The sequence below is a fragment of the Podarcis cretensis genome, assembly GCF_951804945.1.
Source record: "Podarcis cretensis genome assembly, chromosome: 2".
NCBI lineage: Eukaryota > Metazoa > Chordata > Lepidosauria > Squamata > Lacertidae > Podarcis > Podarcis cretensis.
Window position 1 is genome coordinate 103,642,626 of NC_137171.1, and position 22,725 is coordinate 103,665,350.

The 22,725-nt window shown below is 44.4% G+C and overlaps 1 protein-coding gene across 4 annotated transcripts in view; it reads right to left on the minus strand.

Moving 5' to 3' along the window:
• PTPRG (protein tyrosine phosphatase receptor type G) overlaps positions 1-22,725 on the minus strand; it is a 559,059-nt gene that overhangs the window by 96,009 nt on the left and 440,325 nt on the right. For all 4 annotated transcript variants that reach the window (XM_079957946.1, XM_079957945.1, XM_079957948.1 and 1 more), the window contains exons 8-10: positions 22,285-22,477; positions 4,143-4,327; positions 459-567 (exon numbers count right to left, since the gene is read on the minus strand). In XM_079957946.1, coding sequence (XP_079814072.1) covers positions 459-567; positions 4,143-4,327; positions 22,285-22,477 — 487 coding nt within the window. The remainder of the gene's footprint in view (positions 1-458; positions 568-4,142; positions 4,328-22,284; positions 22,478-22,725) is intronic.

Sequence of the window (22,725 nt, forward strand, 5' to 3'; positions counted from 1 at the left end):
CCCATAACAATACATAGCTGGTATAGTTGGGGTTGGTATATGACAGCAAGCATTAGCCATAGGAAGAGGAGTAACAATTTTGCAAATTTGCTCTTCCAGAGTTTTTTTTAGAACATTTAAAGAACTTTTTAAAGTACTTTTTAGCCCACTCCATTATTTTTCTCGGGATCCATATAGCATCTGAAGCATGCTGGATCTGCAACAATAGCACTGGCCAAGGGTCAGTTCTCTCTCCCAATTTGGGACGATGGAAATGAACTCAGTGGTTTGTCATACTGTGAATCATGTCAGCAAAGTTTTCTCTTTCAATTGCATTTCCACTTTATGTGATTTTATAAAAGCACTGTTCCTAAATACTATGCCAGCTTGACCGCCCCTCCCCCCGACTTTAAACTCTACACACTTTTCCCTGGCCAAGGGTACATTACAAGAGAACAGGATAATTGCATGGTTTTTACCTTTAAAGAGCATTGTCTGGCTAAAATCACTGCGCATGTCATTTCGGCACACTGCTTGAACTCTGAACAGATAAAGGATGTCAGGTGAGACATGGCTAATGATGGCTTTCTGTTTAAAAAAAATAGATATTATTCAGTTTTATCCCTCCCAACTGGATTCTGAACGATCAGTCTGTAAAACAAAAAGAAAACTTAGAAGAGAGTTTACACGAGGGGCAAGCTTATCAGAGAGAAACCCACCCCCTGGAGCAGGATATGGGTTGAGGAGAAACGCCAAAAGGCATAGAGGAACATACAAATTCTGCAGGATTTATGCAATTTTGGGGGCAGAAGCAAACACCAGCCTTTGTTTACAATAAGCAGTGGGCACCAGATGAAACTAGCGATGAGAGGATCTGTGGAATCATATAACCCAGCCATGCCTGACTTCAGAGTGTTAGAGGAGAATCTGTCTGCACAGGAAGAGGCAGTGGCAAAGATCAGCTACCATTTAGCAGTTGCCTTTGTGAAGCAGAGATGCCACAGGGGAGTGTGACTCAAGCCCAGAATACAAATTTCTAGGTCACTGGAAGGAATGCACAATGCACAAAGTTCAATCATTCTGTTCTAAGGTGGGGAACCCTTTTAAGCCCAGGGGTCATTATTTCCTTCTGGACAACCTTCCCACACTGTCAAATTCAAGGACATATTCCAGCCAGGCAAAAACATTCAAAGCAGCTCCAATAGGGGATGTGGGTGGGGACGAGGTCTGGCCTTGCAGAGATTCCTGAGGGTCAGAAAGAGAGGCTTGAAGAGCTGGATGTAGCCCTTCAAATGCTGTTGGATTCCACTTCCCATCAGCCCCAGGCCACCACAGCTACTTGTCACAGATAATGGGAGCTAGAGTCTAACAAACATGTTGAAGACCACAGGTTCCCTAGCCCATCCCTGCCCTAAGGGGACCAAAAAGCATTTACAAATATTTATACGATCTGAAGAGATACCAGAGTTTTGTAACTGGATTTGTAATGGCTTTTAGTCAAATACAGCAAATGATTTACAAATTTTCCAAAAATAAAACGATAAAAGCAAGCTGGTAAACAGAATTTTTAAAGTATGGAGGCTCCAGATTTCTGTCCCTTTGTCATATTGTCATAATGTATCAGCTACTAAAGGTCTGTGTGACCTTCTGACTTGGCTAGCCTCAACGTGACTCAAAAGCCAGGACAGGCCTCATCAGAAAAAGCTGACGTGTGCTGGGTGTCTGTTAACCACATGAAATCCCTGTCTGTGTAATCAAAAGTTTGCTTTCGCTAGGCACAATGGAAAGATTATTCTAGTTGCTCTTGCAGAATTTCTTTTTGTCAAGAAATCAGAAGGCTTTCTTTGAGTCATGCACTCATCAGAAGTTTACCTGGAGACGGACCATGTGAAAACTAGAACATTCCCTAAAACTAGTGTTTAAGCTGGTTTTAAAAAATTGAGGACTTTTTCACTGGATCCTTGGTTCACACGTCATGTCAGGTCGCTTTGGAAGGTCAGAAGGCCCTCAGAACACAAGAGCTGAAGCCTCCCCCCCCCCCCACTTCCCCCTGAAATTCCATTCCTGCTAAGTTCCTCATTTTCTTCATCTACAGGAAGACTCCTGGTTAGGCATTCTTTTATCACTGGTATTTTACTCATGGTTGAATATTCTACCATTTTCTAATCTGCCCCAAAGACCCAAGGGTGGGGGGGGGGGGAAACCTATTTGCTCCTGCAGATGGGCAGGCATAAAATATATCCTTTCCTTTTCAAGGCTCCATTACTTCTTGCCGCCCAAAAAGTTTCAAAAACAAACCACTTATCCATCTCCCATGCAATTGTGATGTGGATTGTTTGGGCAGACATTTTCATAGAGTAAGCTGGTGGAGAGAGAGTGTGTGTGCCTTTCTCCCCATGTAAATCATTCTCTCCGCCCCCATCTCCAGCCCACCAAATAGTTCTAGAAGAACAAGACTGAGAAGGCACAGGGAGGAAAATACACATGGAGAAGCAGCTGAGAAGCGCAGGGGGTAAAAAAACAAAACCACCCCCCTCCCCTGTCCAGTTAGGCAGCCATCCTCTTGGCCACAGATTGATGCTGGCTGGAAATCATGATTCTAAAGTGCCAATTATTATAGCATCTGTAATAGCTAAGCAATCAATTCTAAAGCAATGAAAATGAATGGAAATTGTGCAACAGCCATTCCTGGGGGACTACACCCTATGTTTGTAAGTAGATATTCTTTCCTGATTAATGCACTCTGTTCTTTTTACTAATTAGAAATGGGGGTAGGAGGGTGGGGGAATAATCTCCCTTAAGAGTGCGAAATGATGACAAGTTTGAGATTATAATACAGCCCTAACCTTGGGCACCTTTCAGAAGATTGCTTTCTGATTTCATGAAGCACATCACTCCCTAACGTGACCCAGATAACAACTTCTAGTGGGGGGAAATTGAAAATATAAATGGAAATTAAGTAAAAGAACCTCAATCTAAGGGAGAATAAGACATGTATTATTCTATAAACTGATTGAATGGTACCCAAGGAGTGTGTAGTTGCAAAGGAGGAGAAAAGATAACTGTCATTAGAAATTTCACTCATTGCGGCTGCATTTTTATGTGCATATACAATTACTGATTTCATTATTCCAGAAGCTTGCTTTGATTAACAATAAACTGAGCCCTTTCAAAATGGAATATGTCACTTTCATTCTAGACACATGGAATTTTAAAGGCTTGTACAGTTATCGCTTGCCTCTGCTTGGGCAGCAAGTTGAATGCCAAGTAGATCCCACCTTAAGTGCTAGACCAATATTCCAATCCATATAGAGTGCTCCGATTTGGGCTTATGTCTCTTCTCAAATTTTAGCCACCCATTACAAAGGTACATATACTACATGTATAGCCGGCTCCAAAGGCCAAATCCTGTGAATGAGCAAAGGATGTGCTAACATGAACAACCTCAGAATATAGCTCATCTCCTATTCACAATAAGGACCATTAGAGGGATTTGCAACTTCTGCCATAAAGCGGGATGGAGAACCTATGGGCATTCAGATGTTGTTGGACTCCCAACTCCCATCACCCTCAGCCAGCACAGCCAATGGTCAGGGATGGTGGGAGTTGGAGTCCAGCAACATCCAGAGGGTCACAGATCTCTTAGTATGAAGCAACATGCAGGGAAGCAAGTTCCTTCCATCATCAAGCTTAACTTGTTTCCAAGCTGAAGGGTTAGGAAGCTGCTTCATAATGCATCAGTTCACTGCTCCATTTAGTATTATCTACACTGACTAGCAGTGGCTCTCCAGGGTTTCTGGCAGGGTTCTCTTCTGGTCCTGGAGATGGCAGGGTTGAACTTGGGACCTTCTGAATGCAAAGCGGATGCTCTATCCCTGACCCTACGGTCGTTCCCCATAGAGGTATAAGTGCAATACAAGAAGACGAAGGTGTTTGGCCATTCCTCCTATACCTATACAAACCAAGAATCAGATTCAGATGTTTTGAAGTTGTGGAACAGTGCACAGATACCAACAAACACCGTATGTGTGTTAAAAGGAGTTAGGCAGAAAGCATCCATTCAGCTTAAGACCCAAGAAATTCATCTCCCAGCCGTCTACTGAGGAAACACACAGTAAGGCTATCTTAACGCTAATGGCAACTTCCGATACTGTGGTTTTTACCAGGTCCTTGTCGCTGTCCTTGGTGAAGGTTTTTTCCTTTTCATCTTCGTTTTTAGCCCAGCTGTAGGAAATCATATAGTTCATAATGGGAGGGTGGTAGATCATCTCCGGTTGATTCCACGTCACCAGCAAGGCAGTTCTGTTCACTGGCTGCACTTTCATGTTGACAGGCGGAGTACTGCAAACTAAGCGAAAAAGGGGAACAAATAAATATGCCATGCCTCTAAAGCATCGGGAGAAATAAAAGTCTCTTAAGCATTAATTTAGAAGCCCGATCTAATCTTGAGTGGAAAACACTTCACTACCACTGTAAGCAGTTATTGCTGCAACCTCTCTTGCTTTCTTTTCTACCTCCCTCCTTCTCTAGGGACTTTTCAAACCATGACAGTGAGTCCACATCTTGGTCCCACAACAAGGGACAGGAAAGCATCACTGACGCTGGGGATTCAGGGAGGCTTGTAACGTACGAACTGCACCTGTCAGGGCCATAGCTTCTAAAATTAGCTCACCAGGAGAAAATACAAGACAGAGAAGAGAGCCTGTATGGTTCGTTGCTTTGGGTAGTTTATACACACCAATTACTGAAAGCCTGCAACAGCAAACCCTTTCTACATGTTTTCAGTGCATATGCCAACTAATTGAACCGGAACTGCACACATGTCTTCTGTGTTGTGGTTCCTGAGAAAAACCAAGACACTCATTATTATTTTTAACTCCTCTTGCTCATCTCCGGCACTCACTTTTAAGAGTGTCTGTCTGGAGCAGAAGGGACTAGTCTTTATTTATTTTTTTGGCCCAGGGTCCACATTCACCCTTGGCTAATCTCCCATGGACTGTATGGCATTGGTGAGTGCAACTAAAAATGGGTTTGGCCAGCCAGCCCATTCTCTCTCACCTGCAGATACCGCACACATGCATGAGACACACAGCTGCCCTCTCCTCTCCGCTTATCTGTGCAGCTCAGCCAAGGAAAGGAGTTATCAACCCTTTTCTGCTCATCAAAAGATCGCTCTGATGACTGGGGAGGGTGCAATTTGCATTCGCATCAGGTAATGTTTACTTGAGCTTTTCTTTTTGCTGCCACTGGCAAAATCGGTGAGGTCTTAGGAGGTGAGCAAAAATTTGCTTGTGGGGAGGCTGGATCATGTCCCCAGACTGGGCGGGGTGGGGTGGGTGAGTCATCCCTGCTTTGGATGGCCAGCTATGCTTAAGGTTAGTAGAGAGTAAACAGTTCAGCGTTCTTGAAACAGCATGGCACTAGCACAGCGATGTGTCTGGATCCCCTGTGCACAAATAAATACCTTAACAAATGAAAGCATTGATAAATGATAATACAGGACTTTATGCAGAGCTATGCTGCTTACAAGTGCTGAAAGCCTGCACAGCAATAGCAAATGATTTCTGCGAGTGAGGAAGGAACTAGAGACAGTGATTATGATGAAATAAGGAAACCTGAGGGCAAACCTATCCGTGCTCCAGCTGGACAGCAAATTAGTGCATGCCTTTTGTGTGAAATAAGAAGTCTGCCGATTTATAATGGCTGAATCAATTTTTTTCTTAAGCAGCAGCAACAGTGTAAAGGAAATCGAGAACACTAGGTGGCACTAATAGGCTATTGATAAAATGCTGTGCTTTTCCTGCAATAAAGAGAGTTATTTTTAAGCTTAGGAAACCGTGATTCATGAACATAACATCAGGATAGGTCCGCAAACGTTCTTGCCAAATTTTAACCTCAGAGTCCCAGAGAATGCCAGATAATGGGGTGTATTTGCTGACAGTGGGAGTTCAAGGTTTCACTCACCATCCTGCCGCATACGCAGAGTGCCTTTCACACATTCAATACACTTCCCAGTGATCCTTGCCAAAGTCTTTTCAATTAAGCCGCATATTCCTATTGCCTATATTGCATTCAGAGGTCATGGTGAAACACTGTAATGGTGCTACCTCATGGGCTGGGGCAGATGTAATGCATAACCGCAGTTTATAGGTTGTGAGAAGGGCATGGAAATGCCCAGTAGAGTCCTGAACTGAAGTCTTTCAACCAGGCAGTGTTACCTGCCATGCTGATCTATGATACAGGAAGCTTGAGGGAATTTGTGAATGAGAGAGGGTAGATGTTCACGATTTTGTGGTCCACTCCTAAATCATGGGTGCACGTTATCTCTGCATGCCATTAGGGTTCGACTGCAGTGGTACCTCGGGTTACAGATGCTTCAGGTTACAGACGCTTCAGGTTACAGACTCCGCTAACCTGGAAGTAGTACCTCGGGTTAAGAACTTTGCTTCAGGATGAGAACAGAAATAATGCGCTGACGGTGCGGCGGCAGGCCCATTAGCTAAAGTAGTACCTCAGGTTAAAAACAGTTTCAGGTTAAGAATGGACCTCCAGAACAAATTAAGTTCCTAACCCAAGGTACCAGTGTATTTCCGTTCTGTGTCAGTTTCACATATTTTCAATCAAGGTGTCCATTCTATCCCAATTCTGCAGATTAAACGCACCCACATAAATCACATTTATACTGTATGAATTTCCCCTAAAACAAGCATTATTGCATGCATTTTACTCTAAATACATAGTTGGACACCCCCCCCCCTAAAAAAAAACCCTACACCTTTTGTGCACACAGTTTTGAACTGAAACTACATTGCAAATTTGTAGAGGTTTGCAGTCCTACCTGATGCCTGCATTTTTGAAAATGTTTTAGTCAAAACACTGCAAATTAGACCTGTTTGCTGAAAAATGGGGACCAAACCAATTTCTCCCACATGCTTGCTTTTGATCCTTTATTCCATAGGTAACTGCCAGCTATGTCTCCACCTGCTTCCTAAGTCCACAGTTAAGCTAATCTGGAATGTCAAAGATTTTTAACGATAGGTCTGCAACAAGCCCACACAGACACCTATAAATGGCAACTGCTATTTTCCCCAAATATATTCTTTCATATTAAATAGCCACATCAATTATTCACAATGAAAATTTCATCAACACCTGTGCAACAAAAATAACACCTCTCCTATAACTGCATCATTCTTTTTAATTAATTTAACTTTCAGAAGTGTAACTATTATTGCACTAAATCTGAAGAAGGTCTAGCGGATGCATCTTGCATCACAGTCAGACATTTTGCCTTAGGACAGACTACCAGCACTGAAGGGATTTCGCCCCCTGCTCTGTACATTTGATTCATTTCTACAGCACCACCCATGTACAAGAACCCTGGAAGAGGCTGGGCCAATCACAATGCTCCTCTGCCCCACCCTGGCTATGATCAGGAGCCCCACCCATCCACAGCAAAAGCCTGCTTTTGTAGTCAGCCCAAAGTTTTGCTGTGGAAGGAGGAGCCAAGCTGAACTGAGCTGAAAGCTAACCTGTGGAGTGGTAGAGAGATGCAGGTTTATGGCTGAGAACAGACAAGCTGTAACCTGAATAATGAGGTTCAAGTTTGTTTACAATCCTCGCCTATTCATGAACCAGATGTTTTCAGAAAAGTCAGGGTCCCATTTGAATTTAATTTCTAATTTAATATCGGACCACCCTGATCCCTCCCACACACCTTACAAAGAATGAGAGGACCGGTCTCTGGCCCAAGTGGCTTGCTATCTAGAAACAGACACAGGGGAGAGACAACAGACAAGGGGAGGGAAAGTGGGGCAGGGACAAACATGGGGGAAAGAAGATTTGTTTATCAAAGGCTTCATGGGAAAAGGCGGCCCTTGAAGGAATCTGCAGGCAGTTCTTGCACAGTCCGCTTTGTTCAAACCTGGGCGGTATGATCCTGGTGACATGGAGTAATGCATCCTGCCATGGGAGTATGCCAATTGCTAGGTTGGTGTGGAATACTGCAGCATGGCATTCTGGGGCTGTTAGCAGGAGATGCCTCCAAAGAAGGAAAGAGGCATCTGGCCACCCTGATTCAGCCTCTTGTCTTGCTAAAAGGACTATGAACTTCAGAGTGAAGCTATTTCACAGTGAGAAACCTTGCTGATTTATTCAGCCCTCTCCCCTCCCCACCACCTGCACCCCGGCCCCCAATTATTCTAAGGCACAGGGGAACCGCATACCATGATAAGCGCTAACTAGAATACTTCAACTGACGAGTGAGCAAAAATAATTTTCCTCCCTGTTTATAAAACGAGGCATTTGCTTAATGAATATAGGTAAAAGCTGCTGAAGACACAATAAAACCAAAAACACTTGATCTGATCATTCCAGCCCATGATTTAATTAAGGTGCTACATAATAAAGTAGCTAATAATGCAGCTAACCCCTGAAAGAAAGAAAGAAAGAAAGAAAGAAAGAAAGAAAGAAAGAAAGAAAGAAAGAAAGAAACACAAAGTTCACAGTAATTTGGCAGTCTATAGAATCTGCATCTTTCTGTGTCACTGTTCCCGCTTCGTTCATTATTCTATGATCAAAAGGGTAGAAAGCTTTGCTACCCACCCATTTTTATGTGGGTTTTATGATGCCAATTCCACCAAATTTCTCCCACAGAAAGCAAGCAAGGGTGAAGGAGCTAATGGGAGGAACAGCACTGCCCAGATTTTATTCACTCCATTTATTGTTTCTCTCCCACTTTTCCTTCCTGAGGGAAGCCCAATGTTCATATCATTCCGGACAGAAGAGGCAACAGAGCTGAGCATTTCATGCACATCCCAAGGTCAAAAGATTCTCCCAGCTCTTGTTATGAAGGGAGGGGGACTTCTTTAGCAGGGAGCATTGCATATCCATGGAAACTCCCTCTGCAACTGAAAGCCCAGATCTTCACCATCACACAGGGAGCCTTCATGAATACCAAAGGCTCTTCCCACTCACTGTAGGTGGGTCGGAGGTAGTTAATGTGATCTCAGTGGCGAGGCTAAACACAAAGCCCTGAAACCCTGTTGTGCCCATGTTGCCTTTTCCCTCTGAACAGGAAGACTACAGCCAATGCTTAACTTCTGTAACACAACATGCAACTGAGTTTAGGAAAATATGGAAGTCACTTTACATTGAGTCAGAACACTGGTCCATCCATCTAGCTCAGTACTGTCTAAACTGGTTGACAGGGGCTCTCCAGGCTTTGGGGCAGGAATCTCTCCCAGACCTACTTGGAGATGCAGAATACTGAACCTGGGACCTTCTACGAACAAGGCAGAAGCCCTACCACTGAGTTAAGAACTTGCTCTGAGTCTATCTCTCTGTTGCAGATATGGGAAAGAAAGACAATGTGAGTTGAGGCTGCTTATGGAGGGTAAGGATTGGAGAATGGTGGAAACCTTGTTTATGGGCATTTATTCTCTGCTGGTACATAGCACAAGGCCAGCTTACGAAGACAATTTGAGCAGGAGATCCCAGAATGGCGGGGCAGGGGGCTGATACACTATTAGGTTCTTGTCTCCATTTACACCTCCGTGCGTCATCAACAGAATGAAAAAACAAACAAACCGAAGAACAACAGGTAAAGTACATCAAATCCACTAACATTAACATTGACCTAACACATGGGTAAGCAAACTAAGGCCCAGGGGCCGAATCCGGCCCAATCAGCTTCTAAATCCGGCCCACGGACAGTCCGCGAATCAGCATGTTTTTACATGAGTAGAATGTGTCCTTTTATTTAAAATGCATCTCTGGGTTATTTGTGGGGCATAGGAATCCGTTCATTCCCCCCCCCCAAAAAAAAATATAGTCCGGGCCCCTACAAGGTCTGAGGGACAGTGGACCGGCCCCCTGCTGAAAAAGTTTGCTGACCCCTGACCTAACAGGTTCTGGGATTGCACCCTTTGGTGATACCTCATCATCATAATCATCAACAACAACCACCATAGCAGCAATAGCAACAACAAAAACAGCAACAGTAAATTATTTTTACTACGGCTATAGTACAGTTACTACAGTAGTAAGTTACTCTGAGGGGTTAGGAATGGGCAAACTATGGGAAACAAAAAACAACATTGTGACTGAATGCACTTACAGTGGTGCCCTGCAAGACAAATGCCTCGCAAGACGAAAAACCCGCTAGACGAAAGGGTTTTCCGTTTTGGAGGCGCTTCGCAAAACGAATTTCCCTATGGGCTTGCTTCGCAAGACGAAACATCTTGCGATTTTTTCCAACTTCCCCCCCCTTCCCCCCCTATTTCTAAGCCGCTAAGCTGCTTATCCACTAAGCCGCTAAACCGCTAATAGCACTAATCCGCTAAGCCATCAATGGGCTTGCTTCGCAAGACGAAAAAACCGCTAGACGAACAGAATCACGGAACGGATTCTTTTCGTCTTGCGAGGCACCACTGTACACATTTGGATTGCATTTGGGGATTAGGAAATACGAGCAAGAGGAACAAAAGGGTGTTGCTAAAAGAGGCCATTTAAAAATGCACATGCACTAAGCCAGTCCACAAGTTTCATTTCTGTTTGCTTTTTCCCCCTTCAATATTTTCTCTTGGTTCTCTTGAAATCCATCCAAATTCTTCCTTTTTAAAAAAAACTGGGATCTGTCACTGTTTTGTTCTCTATGACAGATTGTGTCTACTGTTGAAACAAACGTTCTGCTTAAAAGAACCTCAGGTGGTCTTCTCCCTCTTGTAGCTCCCATAACTACGGGAAATATCTTGCTCATATTTCGTGCAAGGGTCACATGCAGACCTTCTCAACCTGCTATCACACATTGTATATGACACACTATAAAACAAAAGTTTGCAAACTGAATGAAGACATTTTACCAGAGACTTTCAGTTTCCTTTTATTCATGTCTATGTCTATATACTCTGAGGCCCACAGAGTAGCAGTGACTAACCTGCAATGTTGCTGGAATACAATTCCCAACAGCTCTGAACATTTCTCATGCTGGCTGGCTCTAACGGGAGTTGGAGGCCCACAACATCTGCAAGGCCACAAGTTCCCCACCCCTGCTATGTTGTTGTTTATTCGTTTAGTCGTGTCCAACTCTTCGTGACCCCATGGGCCAGAGCACGCCAGGAACCCTGTCTTCCACTGCCTCCCGCAGTTTGGTCAAACTCATGCTGGTAGCTTCGAGAACACTGTCCAACCATCTCGTTGTCCTCTGTCGTCCCCTTCTCCTTGTGCCCTCAATCTTTCCCAGGGTCTTTCCCAGGGAGTCTTCTCTTCTCATGAGGTGGCCAAAGTATTGGAGCCTCAGCTTCAGGATCTGTCCTTCCAGTGAGCACTCAGGGCTGATTTCCTTCAGAATGGATAGGTTTGATCTTGCAGTCCATAGGACTCCTCCAGCACCATAATTCAAAAGCATCAATTCTTTGGCGATCAGCCTTCTTTGTCGGCAAGGTGATGTCTCTGCTTTTTAAGACTCTGTCTAGGTTTGTCATTGCTTTTCTCCCAAGAAGCAGGCGTCTTTTAATTTTGTGACTGCTGTCACCATCTGCAGTGATCATGGAACCCAAGAAAGTAAAATCACTGCCAACAACGGGAGTTCACCCCGTCGCGGGGATTCAAACTGCCGACCTTCCGATCGGCAAGCCCTAGACTCGGTGGTTTACAGCACAGTGCCACCCGCGTCCCTTTAGATGATGGGTAGGTATATATAAAAGGGGACGCAGGTGGCGCTGTGGGTTAAAGCCTCAGCGCCTAGGGCTTGCCGATCGAAAGGTCGGCGGTTCGAATCCCTGCGGCGGGGTGCACTCCCGCTGCTCGGTCCCAGCGCCTGCCAACCTAGCAGTTCGAAAGCACCTCCGGGTGCAAGTAGATAAATAGGGACCGCTTACCAGCTGGAAGGTAAACGGCGTTTCCGTGTGCGGCTCTGGCTCTGGCTCTGGCCAGAGCAGCGATGTCACGCTGGCCACGTGACCCGGAAGTGTCTCCGGACAGCGCTGGCCCCTGGCCTCTTAAGTGAGATGGGCGCACAACCCCAGAGTCTGTCAAGACTGGCCCGTACAGGCAGGGAATCTTTGTTATTAAATTACAAGCAATATGCCCACCAGCCATGCATGTGCATAGACATGTGGCCACAAGACTGGGCTCCCTAGCTTAGGGAAGAGAGTGACTGGCCACCAGAGTAAACTCCCCTTAATGGAAGGCATTTCTTCATTATTGTAAGGCAGAGATGGCTAACCTCTTTTGGCCTAAGGACCATATTTACCTTTCACCAAGCTTCGGGGATGTGGGCTGCCTGCCAGAGGTGGGTGTGGCCAAAAATAGGGGTGTCCAGACCACCTGACACTCTCACACAAATCTTCCAGGCAAACACTCCGCCACAGAAAAACATCTTTCCTCTTTGTTAAGTTACTGGGGGGTCATTCAACGCCAAATCACCTGGTGCCACGTGCTCACCTCAGATTAATTTTTAAAGATTTTTTTGGGCCAAAATTGGGCACAGGAGAAATTTGTAAAAATCCTGATTTTCGCACAATTTAGGCGAATGCAATTTCTGCATCAGTTTAGAAAAAAACTTCTGTTTTGCTTATTTTTCAACCAATTGGGCTTATTTTGGTATCAAAATAAGCTAATTTTTGTCTCTTTCAAAAGAAGGTCCAAAAATGGTATTAAGTGCCACAAAAGAGAGTCACCGACCATTCAAAGTGAATTATTGTCATTTTTGTACGCTGTCGGGACGCAGGTGGCGCTGTGGGTTAAAGCCTCAGCGCCTAGGACTTGCCGATCGAAAGGTCGGCGGTTCGAATCCCTGCGGCTGGGTGCGCTCCCGCTGCTCGCTCCCAGCGCCTGCCAACCTAGCAGTTCGAAAGCACCTCCGGGTGCAAGTAGATAAATAGGGACCGCTTACCAGCGGGAAGGTAAACGGCGTTTCCGTGTGCGACTCTGGTTCGCCAGAGCAGCGATGTCACGCTGGCCACGTGAGCCGGAAGTGTCTCCGGACAGCGCTGGCCCCTGGCCTCTTAAGTGAGATGGGCGCACAACCCCAGAGTCTGTCAAGACTGGCCCGTATGGGCAGGGGTACCTTTACCTTTACCTTTACCTAGGTTCAATAAGCCATAGCACGTAAACCACAACAAACGCATGTATCATACTTTTTCTGTAGAATGGGCTAACAATGAACTTGCTATGTTTTAAAAATAAGAATGGCTGCTGGTATCACAAAGTCACCAATGGCTACCTATTCCCCTCTGTAGTACCTGTAGTACTTACAGGAAATGCTGACAGATTTCGTACACATGCATTGTAGCTTCCTTTTACCTCTCAAGTTTCAGAGGTAAGTGATTTAGAAGGAGAACAAGACAGACAGACTTGCAGAGGTGGGGGCATTATCACACAAGATACTTAGCTGTCATGCAATTAACAAAAAACTATATATAGACAATGACGACACCAGGCCCTGTTCTCAGGTTGACACGTCAATGAAACTGTACCAATGAAGGAAATGGTGAGAAGGAAAAATAGATGACAAGGCAGCAGAAATCTGAAATCCACACATGATGTACCTTTAAAATAATAATAATAATAATAATGGAAAAATCCAAAGGGACCACACTGAAAGATGTGATTAGAATCTTACTGATGTGCCAACACGATGCAAGGTACATTATGAAAAGGAAGCATGTGACGAGGATGTAAATACTGAAGGGGGAGAAGAGAGAATTTGTGTGGAATACTTGAGAAATATCACAGATGCCGATTTAGAGTCAACGCCACTTGGTAGGTGCTAATGTAGTAAAACTATAACTGTTCATTAACTAAGTCTAGGATCACAATTAAAGGTGGCACTTGAAGGCAAATCCCCACGGGTGACCAGAGCGCCATTCGAGGCTCTGGCGAAGGGCAATCTGGCACCTTTGGGGAGGCAATCAGGCATCTGCGCCAGAGAACTCTGATGTCAAGAGGACACCTCGGGGGACGCTCGGATAAGTGTTGTGAAGCTTGCAACAGCACAGTTAATGAGCCCCAAAGCTTTGGACATGATATAACAAATATACTTCTATAAACAACAATTTATCACCCTAAATCAGAGATACTGAAGGAAAAGATCTACAGGGGGATGAAGAACTCCTAATTATCAATCATATGTGTGTGATTTTTTTATATTATTTATTTTAAAGACACCCTGAGTCTAGTTTGCCTTTCCACTTTAGATGCCAACATGTGAAGGCTCAATAACCTGCACTTCTTATGCCTCATTTTGCTTAGTAAGAAACAACCACAATTAGGTATGTGTACATAGGGCATCAGGGACGCAGGTGGCGCTGTGGTCTAAACCACAGAGCGAAGGGTTGCTGATCAGAAGGTCGGCGGTTCGAATCCTCAAGACGGGGTGAGCTCCCGTTACTCAGTCCCAGATCCTGCCCACCTAGCAGTTCGAAAGCACGTCAAAGTCAAGTAGATAAATAGGTACCGCTCCGGTGGGAAGGTAAACGGTGTTTCTGTGCGCTGCTCTGGTTTTGCCAGAAGCGGCTTAGTCATTCTGGCCACATGACCCAGAAGCTGTACGCCGGCTCCCTCGGCCAGTAAAGCGAGATAAGCGCTGCAACCCCAGAGTCGGTCACGACTGGACATAACGGCCAGGGGTTCCTTTACCTTTACCTTGGGCATCACCACCACACCATACATTGAATCCAATTAAGTGAGCTGCCCCCTCCCTGGGGTCAGGTGGGCCATGATCTTGCTGCCCCCCCATCACACATTCATGATGCACCCTAACTGGTGTGTGCAAAGGGTTTGAGATTCTTCGGAGTCTAATAATTCAAACTGAAGTATCCACTCGATTCCACAGACCAGATGCAGCTGTGGTGGAGTAGTTTGCTTGGATTTGAGTGTCTATCTGTCAAACCCTCCAACACCTCACTTCCAGCTGAGCAAAGGCCTTAAAGAAAGTACACAAATTAGATATAGCTCAGCCTCAACCAAAGTTTTCAGTGTGACCCTAATCCCCTTTGCTACAAAATGGATTTAAATAACCATAAATTGTCAGGACACTACAAGAAGAATGCTTTATTACATGTCCACATCATCCCTACATGTCCATATCATCCCTTTTGCTGTAAAACGTTTGAGACTGGGAAGATAGAACAAGTAGGCCCTGCTTATATTTCTAAAGGCAAGACCTTAAAAAAGAAAAAATACCCTTTTAAAGTCCTGGAAACCTGAAGCTGGCACTGCTCCCTGAAAGCACCTCCAAAAGAGCAAATTCTCATGTGCAGAGCAAATTACTCTCTGATTTTCAGGCTGCTTCTGCAGACATTTATTCCTAGAGGCGCCTAGCTTCTGCCAGTTTATGGGCACCTACTATGTTTTGTATTTAGATTCCCAACTGATGGGCATGCATTGTTGGGGATATCTAGATCAACAGCAGGAATACCTCCAGACCTTGGCCCTGGAGCTCTGACAGTTCAGTGATGATTTGCTGGCATTATTATGAGCAACATTATGCTGGTTTCATTGACAGACACTAATAAATGTTGAAAAACAAGAGCGCCTATCTGTAATCCACAGCCCACTTACTCTGGAGTAGTGCCATAAAAAGAAAATAAAAGTCTATGGCACTAAAGTGGGTTGTGGCCATTCTCCATTACTTAATATGGGATGTGTGGCTTTATTTACTACTTGTCAGTCCAGGATCAATAAATCATATACAAGTTCAGGTTATTCTGACTGCCAGATCAGATTTGCACATCACTTTCAGATCTAAAATGCTGCAAAGAAGTCACGTTTTCACCTTGTTGACAATTTTAAGAGTCAGTCTTGATTTACAGTGACAGGAGACAGAAAATAAAACAACATGCTCTGGAAAATAAAAAAAGGCTTACTGTAGACTCACAGTAAGAACCATAAAAGTCTGGGAAACCAACTGATCAAACTGCTAAGGACCCTTTCATAGCCTTCTTGTTTTGTTTTGTTTTGTTTTTATTGGTCAGATTGGAATATTTGTATGCTGCTTTTCCAACAACAATGCTAAGCTCAAACCATCTCACAATAACAACAATAACATTAAAAAGCAACATTATAATCACTATAATCATATAAAAACCACAACAGCATATAAATAAGGCAATAAACAAATCATTTCATCCAACAAGTAATAAAATTCAATACAAACTCATAGCAATTCATAACAGCAGAAATGGCTGCTAAGCACCATCCCTGTACCTGTTGACATACTATCTCTGGGAAGGGGCTAAGCTTTCTTTGTTAATTGTAGCACAGTGGTGACAAAATCACGTCTACCAGCAAAAATGTAAGCAGGTGGGTCTGCATTTCATCTGCTGTGAAAGATATCCCTGAATATTCCAAGTCTGAATGAAAACACTGTCTTGCCAAACCAGAATTCCTATCTCCAGACATGTGAGAACAGAAAGTGGCGACTCAGTTGTGGGGAAAGATAAGGGTGGAATTGGACCAAGACTAAGGGAACTAGGAGACTGGGAAGGAGGCAAGGATCTTGGCTGGAGGATGGAGTACTTGAAAGAGTTCAGAAAAAGGGCAGGAAGATAAGAATCCGGATCTGGTACAGGTCACAAATGATAAGGGTACTTCCACAAGAGACATGAATACTTCCTTCAGAAAAGCAGACATCCAAAACATAGGAAGCTGCCTCATAGACTATTGATCCATTAAGACCAGCATTGTCTGCTCCAACCCTCCTTAACCTAGTGCTTTCCAGATGTTGTTGGACTACAACTCCCATCATCCCCAGTCAGACACAGGAGTCGCAGTAGTCCAATGATATCTGGAGCGGACTAGTTTGGGGAAAGCTGGTCTGCTTTGACCGGTCGCAGCTCTCCAGGGCCTAAGGACATGCAGTGAGTTCATGACTTAGGTGAAATCTGAACAGGGAGTGCTAAAAAAAGTTACGGCTTTGCACTGCTTCCACTGTCGGAGGCAGTGATGCTTCTGAATACCAGTTGCTGGAAGCCACAGGAGGGGACAGGGCTATTGTGCTCGGATCCTGCTTCCCAATTTCCCACAGGCATCTCGATGACCACTGTGAGAACGGGGTGCTCAATCCCAGGAACAACAAGTGCAGTTTCTACACACACACACACACACACACACACACACACACGGACCAGTGCAAATGCACCCTGATACTTTTGCTGTTCTTCTCTGACACCATCAACAAGGATGTTAGTCAGCGTGTGACCAAAGCTCTTCTATTTTTGTTTGCCAGTAAAAAACAAAAAATCTATGTCCACAGTGCTTTTGTGAATGGATGACACCACAGAGGGATGTAGTGATGTTAGGAGTTGAATAAACAAGCTGAGCTTCTTCTGCTCATGGATTTTGACTTCAAGTCATTTCATTTATATGTCAGCAGCTCTGGCTGTGCAGCAGATCAGCCATTTCGTTTCCTCCCTCACCTTTGCTGAGGCAAAGGCTGCAGAAGAGTCACATTGCTGTCTCTCAGCAACAAATACAAGCCAGCCCTGTCACCTTCAGAGGGAGGCATGACAATTCATTTCAGACTGGAAACCCTGGGAGAGCGTATTTCTTTTTTCCAAGTTTGCAAAAATGCACCTAGAGCTTCTTGTCCACTTAGCACGCCAACCAAGCCTGAGAGAACTGCATCCCATTTGTCACTGCAGACAGAGTCTTAACCACAAGCAGCCACTCAAGGACAAGCTAGCCTGAAATGAGCGATCATCACCCCATGTGCCCCACTAAAGGACAGAATAGGGGTGTCCCTGGGAGAAATCGCCCATCCACCCAGGAAACAGAACTATTCCAGAATGTGTGGTTTCATATAACAGCTCTGCCAGTCCACTACTGGTGGGCGGGGGGAGGACAGCAATCTGCGCTGGCATAATTCACATGGCATAGGGGTGAAGAGCTCAAATAGCTGCTTAGTCTAAGATGGAGCAAAATGCCAACAGCCGTCGCCAAGACACCTGGAGATCTGGGCTCAAATCCTAGCTCCCATTTGGTCTTGGCGACCTGAATTCACAGATCATTTTGACATGGTGATCTTTGTCATGTTGTACTAGACCAGGCTTCCTCAAACTCAGCCCTCCAGATGTTTTGAGACTACAGTTCCCATCATCCCTGACCACTGGTCCTGCTAGCTAGGAATCATGGGAGCTGTAGGCCAAAAACATCTGGAGGGCCAAGTTTGAGGAAGCCTGTACTAGACATACTAGTGAAATATCTCCAGCATATGTTTGAGATTACCAAAGAATCTGCCTTATGCTGACTATCTACCCAGCCCAGTATTGTTCATTCTGATTGCTAAGGGTTCATCAAGGCACTTTTGCCTACCACTGCTACCTACCGAAGATCCTTCTAGCACCATCATCTACAGAAGCCATTCCATGAGGCTCTAATATAAGACAGGGAGAATGATGGAACTGCAGGGCCTCTCCTTCAACTGTGCAGGGAGAACAGCAACTTTAGGATGCTCTCTTTGAAATCTTTTAATTCCAGTTGCTCATGACAAGAGTTATGTAACTAAGAAACAGTACCCAAGTTTGCTATACCTCCCCTCCTTCCCCCACAACCTCTTTTCCTTTTGTGTTGTGTCTATAAGATGATAAGCTTGGGGGCAGGGGCTGTCTTATCGGTGACATTTGGCAAGCTGCTCTGGGGGCCTTTTTCTTCTGAAGACTGGGGGAAAAATACCCTGTGCTCCATTTTGGAGGAAGGATGGGACAGAAAGCTATAAAATAAGATAAATATAAAATAAACAGAATATGCGCTGCAGAAAATTCAGGCTGAGCCACACAAATCACATGGGAAGCTACATGTGCTGTGCTTGCGACTATAAATGTCACAGTATCACTGTAGTAATTCAGTTGGGTCAATGACATAAACCATGCAAAAACATTTTGTGTGAATCAGACCTCAGAGACGCCTTTGCCCAGAATGGAATCAGTCAGCTACTTAATGTTCTATGCATGGAGAATATGAATCAATGTGATGCACCTCGTCCAAGATTTCAAGAGCCTCTGACCAGGCACTTAATGATGCAAATCAGTAGTTTTGGTTTAAATGATCAGCACTGTGGAGACCCAAGTTCACATCCACGCTCAGCAATGAAGTATAGATGATGAACTTACCAAGTGGCAAAGATGCCTAACATGTCTCTGCTTTGTCAAATGGATTAATGGACACATGGTGGGATTTTTCTCTCCTACCATGCATTTTAGCATGTGGTAAAAACTGGGATAAGACTTCTTCACCTCAACCCCTTGGCAAATTGGCTTCCTGTATTGGGCAAGTGTATGTTAACCACAAATATATTTTAACCCCAAGCATATTTTAACCATAAACGGCATATAATTAGCATCTTCTGCAGAAAGCAGCCTCCATAGCTCCTTATCCATCACAGCAAATTCCCAGGCTGGGAAGAGTTATGACACTATGACAGTTGCTTCTTTGGTGTGTTAAAGTTAGAAGAGAAAATGGGTCACTTCAGTAGCAACACTATACTCTTCTCTGATGATGGGCATTATACAGATTTAGAGAGCTGGACAGATGGAAAACAACAGACCTGAGCTGCTGGGACAAGGATCTGAGGGAAAATCTAAGCAAACAGGAAGACCTGTAATTGAGGAACACTTATAGATACGAGAGTCAATGCTAACAAGGCTGACTGTTACCCAGGCAAAGACTAAGCCTGACACAGAAGAAGAGTCACAGAAGAAGAGTCTGGGTGGAGTCACTCTGGAGCCTGAGGAGGTATCATAGCCTGAGGAACCATCTGACCTTCAGCTCTTGGTGCCTCAATATGAGGCAGCAAAGCACAGATTTAAAAGTTCCCAGTTCGTCACACACTTCTCATCTGGAAAAAGAGCATTATGTCAGTACTGCAGCAACTGTATGTGGACTCTGTCTATGCCAGGGATTGGAGAACCTATGGTCCTCCTGACATAGGCCTTCCTCAACTGCAGTTCCTATTCTCCTGGACCACTGGCCCTGCTGGCTGGGAACTGGAATGCTGTCACATCTAGAGTACCATGGATCCCCAGCCCTGTTCTGAATTCTTTATGGCTGTAACCATCCCTAGCACTATAGAGCTGTTTTCAGCCTGGAAACGAGTGTGGAGCCAGAAAAAGGCAGTGTGGCCAGAAGCACTGAGCACTTGATGATACGGCTGTTTCATCATTTCCACACCATCGATTGAGATGAACTCTATCCAGGCATTCACCCCAAGTGGTAAAGCTTCTCGAATACTGTGCAACATGTTACCAAGGCACCTGGGCTGCTCTCAAAACAAAAAGAAGCCCATTTTGTCACTTTCTTATAATGCAAGCTATTGCCTTTCATTAGTGCCCCTGAGGTGAGCAACCCACAGCCAATAAATATTAATGCTTCCTGACAATGATACAACACCGGCTCCAAACACTCATAACTGGAGTGTCATTATTAGGCCTGAGCATGCTACATTTTTTGATTAACCATATTTTTCAGCTCACTTGTGATCTCGACCACTTTCCCCAAAGCTTTGTTTATGTGCACATATGTACGTGTTGGTGCATGTGGAGTGAATAACTACTCTCCACAGCCCCTTGCTATCTGGGTTCCTGGGGGAAAGGAAGGCTCACAGAGCCTGCTTGCTTTGTTTATGGCTGATCTTCATGAGGCAGGCTGCATGCCTTTTCAGGACATGCCACAAAGCATGTGAGGCCAGTTTGCATACTGACCTCACATGTGGTGTGTCCCATCATACATTGGGTCAATGTGCCTCAGCAAGTGTGTGAGTTAGTACAGGATAGGTGTATCTATCTACATAGCAGATTGAGCTATGTATATCAATAGGGACCATCATGGTTGTGAGTCCTGAAAGACTTGTTCCCTGCCTTGTAGGCCTTTTTCCACCTGGCCTGGAAAGACAGGACCCTCAGTGACTCCAGCTACAAAAGCTGAGGTTGCTGAAGAGGCCAGAGGCCATCTTGGCTGATTCTTAGTGCAGACCCAAGTCATTGAGCCTGAGCTTCCACAGCCGCCACTCACCATGATTGGCAGAACTGGCAGGAACAGCAGCAGATAGGTTCAATGCTTATGGTAACATTTTATTTTCTTCCCAACTATGTTGCTTTAAATGTGCATTTTACATCTGACTTCCTTTGGTAGTGTTTTCTTTTGAAATGTTTAGGATTTTTCTTTTGTTGACTTTGCTGCATTAAATTTGCATTCTGTAGTCGACCTCCTTTGTAACGTTTTATTTTGAAATCTTTTAAGATAATATTTTAGCTTCCTGTTAAATGTGTTGCATTGAATGTACACTTTTAGCTTGACTTACTTCAGCAATGTTTTATTCTGGATTGTTCTATTTGATCTTTTAATGCAGTAAGTCGCTTTGAGATTCTTTTCCTTAAAACTATAAAGCAGTAGAGAAATGAATAATAACAGCAACAATATACTACCTTTTATGGGATTTTAAATTTCAGAAGCTTTGGGAAACAATATAATTCATTCATTGATTGATTTGCTAATTAAATTAGGGATTCCTCAGGAAACCTCAATAATTTTCATTACGAAACAAAACTGCCTCCTGAAGCCAGCGGGACGATCAGTGTGACAGCATCCCAAAGACATGGAAAATCTAAAAAGCAACTTAAGCAGAAAGTGTGCTTCATTTAAGGTTTCTGCTTTTCAGCACTTTTACGGAAATAAATGCTTAGCAAAACATGGGCCCTCTGTAAAGCCTGAAATATCAGTGTAAGCATTGGAAGTGGCAGGAGCTACTACTACCCCAAGAATAGAATGGTTGTCTTGTGTTTGTTTTAAGCTGTGATGGCCTTTGTCTATGACCGATAAAGTTGGCATCCCATCAGATCACAATTATTAAAATAAAATAAAATTGGGGGGACACAAGCCTCCCATGTTAGGAACATCACATTTTTGTCTTTTTGTGAAATCAAGGTTCACAAGCAGAACCAAAGCAGCATGAAATGTCACAGCATTGCTTAGAGTGGTGTCCAAGTGTTTTCCATTCAGATTATTAATGCAACAGTCTGGAAGAGCCTCTCATCTTGCTGAGGTTCCCTAATACCCTACCCTCAACCTAACCTCCTGCTTTAGGTTGTGGCAGTACAAGTCTGATTTCCTGGACACGTCTGATGGGCGCACAACAGTGGTTCATCTGGAGGGCAGGCGGGTTGGAGATGTGCTTTTTAAACAAAATATATTCGCAGAAAAGTGCAACGGTATATTTATGCAGCCCTGAATAGCTCGTGTGAAGAAAAACCCCAAAAGAGCTAAAGGCACAACATTTCCCCTTGTTTTAAATGGTGTACCCCATTCTACCTTTGGAGGCTTCGGTGCCAAGTGGGTTTTCAAAGCTGCTGGTTGTAATTTGGCTCCAAGCATCCTTCACAGCAGACTTGGAAACTACCCTGTTGTTGAGGCTCTGCTGAGGCCGGAAGTTATTCCTCAGGTATTCCACAGACTTGACGTGGTCTTGCTGTTCCGTGGTAAATATGGAATAGAACGCTTCCAGCTGAATGTAGCAAACCAGCATGAAGGGAAAGAAAAAGGAAGGGGGGAAAGGAGGGGGGCATTAATTAGGGGGAAAAAAACCAATGTGGCAAAATCTGGGCAGCTGATAAGAATGCAAAATGGCAGGAAGTACTGATGCCAAGACTGATAAATCAAACAGGAAACCAGGCTGCCCGCTGAAATCACTGCCAACAGCTTTATCTAGCCCCATTTTTAGCCTGCCAAGCGAGCAAACACTTTAGAAACCCT